The 8881-nt window shown below is 30.6% G+C and overlaps 1 protein-coding gene across 1 annotated transcript in view; it reads right to left on the bottom strand.

Moving 5' to 3' along the window:
* Positions 1–1867: 1867 nt before the first annotated feature.
* LOC105621897 (serpin B3-like) overlaps positions 1868–8881 on the bottom strand; it is a 7415-nt gene continuing 401 nt past the window's right edge. The window contains exons 2-4 of the mRNA XM_012203334.1: positions 3750–4088; positions 2657–3035; positions 1868–2439 (exon numbers count right to left, since the gene is read on the bottom strand). Coding sequence (XP_012058724.1) covers positions 1868–2439; positions 2657–3035; positions 3750–4088 — 1290 coding nt within the window. The remainder of the gene's footprint in view (positions 2440–2656; positions 3036–3749; positions 4089–8881) is intronic.

The raw sequence follows: 8881 nt of genomic DNA, 5'->3' as shown, positions 1-8881 counted from the left end.
ATATAGTATAAAAAAAATTTTGTCGCGTTTGCTAGGATTAGAATAAAAGTGTATGTTTAAAAATGTATTTGTACCTTTTATGTAATTAGTTTCAAGTTGACGCAATTTTAACATGAATTATAAAAATTGTCAAACAAGAAAATTTCTACAAATCAATAAAAATGTTAGCAAAGTATAATATTGGCGAATGGTTGTCCGTTATATCCTGTCCAGAAACTAAAAATTGAATACTATGATTAATCAACTTTCAGCTTGTGATTTATGATTAATGGCTTTTAGAAGGTCCATTATATGTAGTTCCATTCAGTGTACTGTAAATGAGTCGATTCTGAAGTACAGAATAGCAGCAGTATTATTTAGGCAGACAATTTAGTAATGTGTGGTTGTAACGCATAGGAGCGGCGTAATTCAGCAATAAAAAAAAATTACTGTTCAAAAATTGCTGTAGATCGCAATTTTTTAACAATAATTTTTATCTCCCAATGATAATTTTTATTTCCCCACTACGCCGATATTTGAGAATGAATGAGTTGGTAAACGAAGTAGATATTAGTGAAGTATTAAAGCAATTTTTTAAGGTTTTATAATAATTAATATTTGCATGGTTATTCCTAATTTTCTTCGGTTTAAGAGATTATATTTATCTATAGTCCTTCAATTTTTAAGCAAATTTCTAAATATCGTTTTTTCGCTATAATTGAAAATGTACTGTCACTCCTTGGCACAAAGAACTTTTCTAGCACATGTTAAAAGTACTAACTTCAAATGCAATTATCTTTTGAACATGTTTAGTTATCCCCCTCCCCTCAAAATGATATGTATGTATAGAGAATATTATTATCTTCAAATAGTAAACAAATCTTAAGGAAAGTCATTTTGCGATACAATTACCTTAAGAAATATTAATGCTCATTTCTACGAATATAAATTAATTCAATCTCGGTTCAACTTACCTTTCATTTTTTTCTATTTCTTCGAAAATTTTCTTAGCAATAAAATGATATTTTTCGATGTATATTCTTTGTAATAATTATGTTCTGTTTATGATTAAAATTGATGACTTATTTCTATATTCTAGTATCCTTTCTATTTATAATGCTATTAAATTTGTCATTAATGTTAATATGAGAAAGAGAAAGAGAGAGAGAGAGAGAGAGAGAGATAGTAGAAAATATTTAACTATACATATTATAATTATGTATATATGTCTAAAATTTTTATTAATTTTTTATTACATAAATCTCTGCTTAATGTTTGTACAATTTTTTATTAAGATTGTGGGATGATCAAATTTGAAAAAAGAATATCTGTTGAACAAAAATCATTTCAATCAGTTGACGCGATTATTCTTCGTCGAAATTTATTATCTGTGATATATATATATATATATATATATATATATATATATCACATCAGAAAATAATATTTACGTCTTGGTGTGACACACATTGTTATTTTATTTTACACTCATTTTCATCTAACATTAAAAATAAGACGTGAAAGTATAAAATCTAAATACGAAAATAAATTAATGAGATTCATGCAATAGACTTATCTAAAAAAATCGCCGGAAAATGTAAGGTCCTTTTTTTCACGATTCTTCAAAAATTCATACTTGACAATCAACGGCATCAACTTAGCAAGATTCAAAGAACCAGCTATCTCCGTTCATCAACAAAAATCGCTCAGCACCACAGAGATAAGAAATAGATCCTACTAAAGATGATATCTTCTGATTAACAATAAGAAAAAGTGGAAAGACAAATGTCAATCCTTGTCACACATCATTAGACTCCACTGAACCATCTTTCCAAAGATTAACAAGTTTTTTTTAAACGGCACAATCTGTTCAAATACCACCAGGAATTTATGTCGGTTGAGGTGAGCGGAAAACACCAGTGAAAAGAATGGTGTGATCAGCCTTGTTGTAGATGAGGAAGATGAATGGGTGATCGGCGTTGAAGACGGCAGGCTCGGTGGGTCGACTGGAGCGGAAGGTGAAAATCGCAGTTGCCGCAGCCGCGGTAGTGCCTTCTTCCGTAACCTCGATGCGGGCTCGGTGCACAGCATCACCGAGGTGCAAGCTCTGCTCGCTATCCGCGAGAAAACCACGAAGATCGGCCGCGCCGGGTGTCAACAATTCCCCGGCGCCCAAAGTATGCAACAATTGACTGATTGGCAGCTCTCGTTCTAGCTCGAAACGCGGTAAGCTGACCTCAACTTCGCGCGACGGTAATCCGTCGTCCATCAAGTCCCGTAGTTCCTGGGAGCCCTTCTCGGTTGCCAGACGTTGTACCAGTTGACGGATACCGTCCTGTGGTTCGTTAGAAGGATTTTGAGATCGCGTAGTAGAAAACGGAGGGAGCAGCACGAACATCGATATCTCGTCACCCTTGTACGGTAATTCCAAGATATATGCGCCTAGTTCCTCAGAAACACCTAAATAGGGAAGCATTAAGATTAGAAAGAAAGTAAATAAATGAACATTGAAGTGTTAAGTGAACGGAATTTCGGATTTATATCGATTTTTATAACTTAAGTCAATGAAATTAATGGTAAATCATTGAGAGAAAAAATATTTTTTGGTATTTATAATTATAGTTACAAAATTTTTCTCTCAACGCATAAAGTTTGAGTAGTAAATAATAACGTTTACCGTGATTAAAGTTCCCTTTCTGGCGCATGAACATTGTGACAGAGTTTTGCGTGCCGGAAGTATAGAAGATGTCGCGTTTTGAGTTCTTTACATCGAAACGGCTGGCCCACAGGCCCTTAAAGTATACTGCGTTTGCCAGAACTAAATCAGTGTCCGCGGTAATGCTGTTCGTTGGCAGGAGATCACGGATGTGACCTTTCGTCATATTGCTCACCCAATTATTGATTTCATTTCTTACTTCGACAGGATTTGTTCTGAAATCTGTTACTTGCAATTGATCGGCGAAGAAATCGAGCATACAATCGCGTAGCTTTTTGGTGTTTGTAATCCAAAATTTGTTAGCGATCTTATAATCGTAGAAATTTGCAGACCCATTTCCCTGAAATGAAAAATACTAAGAATAAAAAATTAGTTTTTTTTTTTAAAAAGGTTATCGCGAAATCTTAGATAATATAAGCTTTTACAACTCCATCACGTTCACACAAACACGATTTTTTAGAACATTTATCTCCTCGAACAAATAAATTTTGAAGGTATCTAAATTATACTCTTTTACTTTTAATTTATACTTTTGGTAAATTATTATTTTATCCCTCTTAAATATTGTCCAAAGTTAATTTTGTCTGAGCAAAGCAGTCTTTAAATTTCTTGTTTTAAGATCTGCAAATTATAATATTAATTGATATTTGCAGTTAAAGTTGCAAAAAGTGCTACTTTCATATTATACAATATGTGTGAAAAAATCGAATTTATATTTAGTATTTACAACAAATTACAAGGAATTACTCGTCTCTTATTAACTTGAAATTTATTTTTACCATTCTTATCGACTTCTGCGAAAATGTTCAAGTTTATTTATTCAAATCAATCTCTTCGCGCGTAACATTTTGCTGAACAAGATGATCTTAAAAGTCGGCCAAGGGGATCCGCAATTCTCTCGCAGCCAGCTTTAGGGCCTTGAGTATCCAAGAGCGCGGTTTATCCCCGGACGTTGGTGTAACAATAAACTACGCGAGGATCACCTTGACATATCTCCAGTGACGATCAAGTAAATTACGTAATTGCGCAATCGCACCGGAGAAGAATCACTCACCTGAGAACGCATTTGATTGAGCGATTTCTCAATGGCATAGAAACGTTGCACTTCGATTTTCGAGAGCTCATTCGGAATTTGAAGGGCTCGCTTGAGGGAATCCTCAGTGGTTCCACGAGCACCAAAGTATGCCAAGCTCAAGGCCATGTGTATACTGTGCGGACTGAAGAAGATATTGTCCTTCGACTCGATCAACGTCATCTCTTTCATGCTATCGAGCGCGAAGTTAAAGCGAGCGTTCGTTAACGATAACCTTGACATTGAGTCCATCATTGTGGGGACGTCGTCTCCTGTTAAGCATTGTCCCGAAATCATGCTGATAGTCGACAACAGTATCACCTGCAAAATTGAGGAAACGAGATAGGAATAAGAGAAAGAAAGATATATTGTAATTTTACTATATATTATATGTCGTTAAAACTAACACGTTTTATATGAAAAAGACACTTTTGCTGAAGTGTCTAAAAATTTAGTTGATACAGATCTAAAAATAAAATTTGTTTAATCATCAAAACAATTATATACATACAATATTCAAATTGATTGCTACAATTGAAAAGACACTTTATTAAATTTTCATAAATATTTGTTCAGATAATTTTCTTCAATATAGAAGGTCAAAAACTTTTGATAGTATTGCTCATCATGCTTGAGATTTCTACGTAATTATTTTTACAAACTTATTTTCTAACAAAATTATTTTCATATCTGTATCCAATTTTTAGATACCTCAACAAAATGTTCTTTCCATATATTAATATTAAATATAAGGAATGGGTTTCAATCAAATATTATATGATGATTTGTCCTTCATGATAAAAATAATAATATGAATAATATTAAGTGGAAAATCAACTAAGAAATGATTAAATAGAAAAAGGTCATCTTTAGTTAGAGCGGATCCTAGTATTTAATGACAATAGTTTTATGAAATATATCGCTAGAAGGTTAATTATGCAACACAGGAAAAATGAAGCTAATTAAAAATGTTTAGCTCTTAACTGCAAAAAAGAGAAATGTTGTTGTAGCAACTATGATTAAAAAGAAATTCAATTTGTTACTCGGCAACGATTTATCATCGAGTTTACACATGTGTCTCCTAATAAGATTAACGATATCTCGTACGAATAAAACGCACACGCTGGCATCATTCCAATCGAATATTTGATTGAGAAGAAAAAAAGACTTTCTCGGCGCGGCGCGGCGGAGAAAGCGGTGACGACGAAGAATCACGCGCGTTTGGCACAGAAAACGCAAATATTTATCGATACGAATCTGGGCCTCCGGTACTTTTTTCATCGTTTCACAATGTGCATGATGCTCCTCACGATAATGCCCTGTAATTCGTGCAAATTTCTAGACCATGTCACCCGGTGAATCACTGGCCAATCGCTGTATGGATGAACCAATTATCTCATCTGAATGCAAATTTTTTTAATTAATCCCGTCTAAATAGAACATGAAAGATCAAGGTTTTGATGTCCGATGATTTAAATTTCATATTTGTTTCTTAATTTTTCTTCAAGACACCGAAAGAAAATTTTTAGTATATTGTGGCCGTACATACATAATTATATTAAATGTAATTATGTAATGTATATATATATATTATACTGTTATATAACTATAACGTTAATAATAATTATTATATTTATTCATAATTCTATAAAAAAAAATGTACGTATAGTTCGGCATCAAAAATAACTGTAACTGTACACTGAAAAAAATGTTCTAAATTTTAATAAATATTTATTTGAATTTGAACTAAGTAAATATTTACTAACAAATAAATGTAAACTTATCAGGAGACACGGTAGAGTCTCGGCGCCGCTAAGCCAATCGCAACGACACTATATTTATTTACTGTAAATAAATGTTTAGTTCACATTGTTTAAAGAATATGTATTAAAATTAATAAATGTTTTCATTCTAAATTATTACAATTATAAAAATAGTTGCAATCATAATTTAACTAGAATTTATAATCATTTTTGGATCAATATACAAGTATTGATCTAAGATTTGATTTAAAAAATAATTATAAATAATATTTAAATAATTATAAATAATATTTGAATTGATTTTTATGGCAATAACTTGAATTGCATTTTTATGACAAGAGGTCTGTTCGCGTTACATGAAATCTCCAAATATTTTTGCACTTAAAATGAAATAGATATATATTTGACTTTGAAAAGAGAGAAAGCAGTGTACAAAAGTGCAAGCAACGCGAACAGACTTAATAACAAGTATTATTTTCGATGCCAATTATATTTTTTTATAGAACTTTACATATAATAATTTTTACTTATATTATATTAGCAATAATAACTATAAGTATGATACTGTGTATTATATTAGTCTTAAGTACTAAAAATTTTTCTCTCAATAAATAATACATAGAACAGCAACTGATCGCATGTCATGATTATCAGTTTGTCCTGCTGCCGATATTCCAGGTTTTCCATCCGAAATGACGTAATCCTTTTTTGGTTTCTTCGCTCGGGGAAGGGCACGTTCCTCTGGTTCGTTACCTTCCTACGTAATTACGGCGAAATTACAACCGGAATCGGAAATCGAAGATTAACAACGAGTGAAAGCAGCCGGCGAAGCCAGTACCGTGACATCATAGGGCATCCGGGTTTCATGGTTGAAATTAAGGTGTGACGAAAGCTCGACTGACAAAAGCGATATTTTCGATAGTGAATCACGACGAGACACACCCTCTATAATGCAATTTGTGATATCAATTTTGTTCAACAAAAAGAAACTTAAGAAATAATAAGTGACGTACAATATAGTTTATGTTCTATGTTAATTCTATATTTATTATAGATAATGTAATCTGGTATTATGTTTTTATATAAGTATGTATAAGTTTAATATGTTTCGGAAAGAACGTTATTGAAATATCTAAAAATTTAGATCTGAAAATAATGTTGAAAATTCTGGAATTGGGATTAAAATTAAAACAAAATTAAAATTAATAATTAATGAATTAAAGCAGGAAATAAATTTTTGAAATTCAATAATTAAAATTAGAATTAATACGAAGATAAAACAACATAATCCGAATTAAAATTAGATTCACGAATTTTTACACAAATTTTGTCATGAATGTATAAACGACGTATTTACGAGATATATTTACTCCGAGAATAGTGAGCAAAATGAAATTAAAATGAAAAATCAGAAGCTGAAATCAGAAGAGAAATTAATGTGAATTGAAAATAGGAAATTCGTCTAAATTAAAATTCTGCCGCGAATCAAAATGAGGACAAGGACAGTGAATTAAAACTATAATTGTAATTAAATTTTGAGCTGTCTGAGTTAGAATTGGAATAGTTGAAACGAGATCGGTATTGCGACATAGTAATGAAATGTTATGAATGTTATTCTTTGTTCATTTTGTGTGACGTTCGTTATTATCATGATGATCACGTATCGTGTACAATTCGTGACAAGCCTGCTAATAAATAGTTTGTCTTGCTCTCAGCATTGAACTTCTTTTTTTTTGTTTTATTCGCTCGATTAAATAACTCGAAGTAATTGCTTGTGATGTAAAAATTTATGAATGATGAAACAATGCGAACGCGACAGGAATTCCTTCGTGAAAATTATCAGAATAGTCTATTATCAATAGAATAGTGTATGGTTTTCTTTACGTAAATATTTCAAAGCGTGAAGATCTAAGGTAAAGTACGTGATTATCCAATTAACTCATTAAAGATCATAAAATTGTAATGCAGAGAATTTTATTTAAGTAATTTTACCTTTTCTGAAAGTCTCAGTTACAAGTTCTTGAATTTTAAATCCAGAACATTAAACAGACAGTATTTATCATTTTGAAAATATTAAGTTTTAATTTTAAAAAGACAACGATTACATATAATATAATATTATTTGAAAAATGAAATAGAACGCCTTTGTTCTTTTAATCGTGATGATATTATAGATACAGTTTTTTAGAACTACAGAAAATTATATTGTTTCATAAATGTATTATAATCGCAAGAAAATTTTTCCCCTAGAACATTTAATTTTGTTCCACACAAATAGAGCCTTACAGCAACAAAAATTTTTTACGATTATAATATATTTACAAAACGATATATAAATAATTTTTTGGGAAACGGTAAAATATCGTGTCTAGACATCATATGAAAATTACAATATGAAAAATGTCTGAATAAAGCCAATATTTATTTGTCGAACCAAAAAGAAAACATTGTCTTTAGTTAAGATTTTTATTAATAAAAAATAACATTGATAAAAATAGCAGTCAATGTCAACGTGAGAATAATAGCAAAGTTGAGTTGAAATGCATACTGAAAATAGAAAACAGGATTCTATCTGATAATAATGTTATTATTTACGTTTATTATGCTATTATTTACATTTTTTTATTGCAACATTACATAACTACATTGTTGAGTGTCGGATATGTACTGATGTATATTTGTGGATATATAAAATATTGTAACTTTATTATATAAATCTTTGACATCATTCTAGATAAAACAAAATAAAAATAAACTGTTTTAATGTTTATGTGTGAGAGAACTCGAATATTTCATTGGGTATTTCAAAATTATCACCACGAATTTGCTCCGTTTACCCTTTTTTTTTCCCCATTAATTTTGTATCCTGAATTGTAACGATTATTATATTAAAATAATATTATATATAATAATTATATTATTTTAATATAATAATCGTTACAATTCATTATTGCAAACATTAAATATGTTATAATTACATTACAACGGATATTATACAATATTAGAATTTCAAATATAATATAATATTATGTTTGAAATTTTTATATTATTAATTGGAAAAATAAGAAATTTGACATTTTTCCATAAACGATCCAATAAATTTCTTTAAAAATTTATAAAAACATTTTTGAACTCGAAACTGATAATTTTTTTAATTATCATATCAAGCTCGCTCAAAATCAATTCAAGAATTTATTTGCAGAGAGAGAGAGAGAGAGAGAGAGAGAGAGAGAGAGAGAGAGAGAGAGAGAGAGAAGAGANNAGTACGTATAGTATAGTACGTACGTACGTACGTACGTACGTACGTACGACGACGACGTACGTACGTACGTACTATACGTAAGTAAGTAA

This window comes from Atta cephalotes (genome assembly GCF_000143395.1).
Source record: "Atta cephalotes unplaced genomic scaffold scaffold00038, whole genome shotgun sequence".
In the NCBI taxonomy this organism is placed as follows: Eukaryota; Metazoa; Arthropoda; class Insecta; order Hymenoptera; family Formicidae; genus Atta; species Atta cephalotes.
Note: the sequence above shows the minus strand (reverse complement) of the source record. Positions and strands in the feature narration are given on the sequence as shown.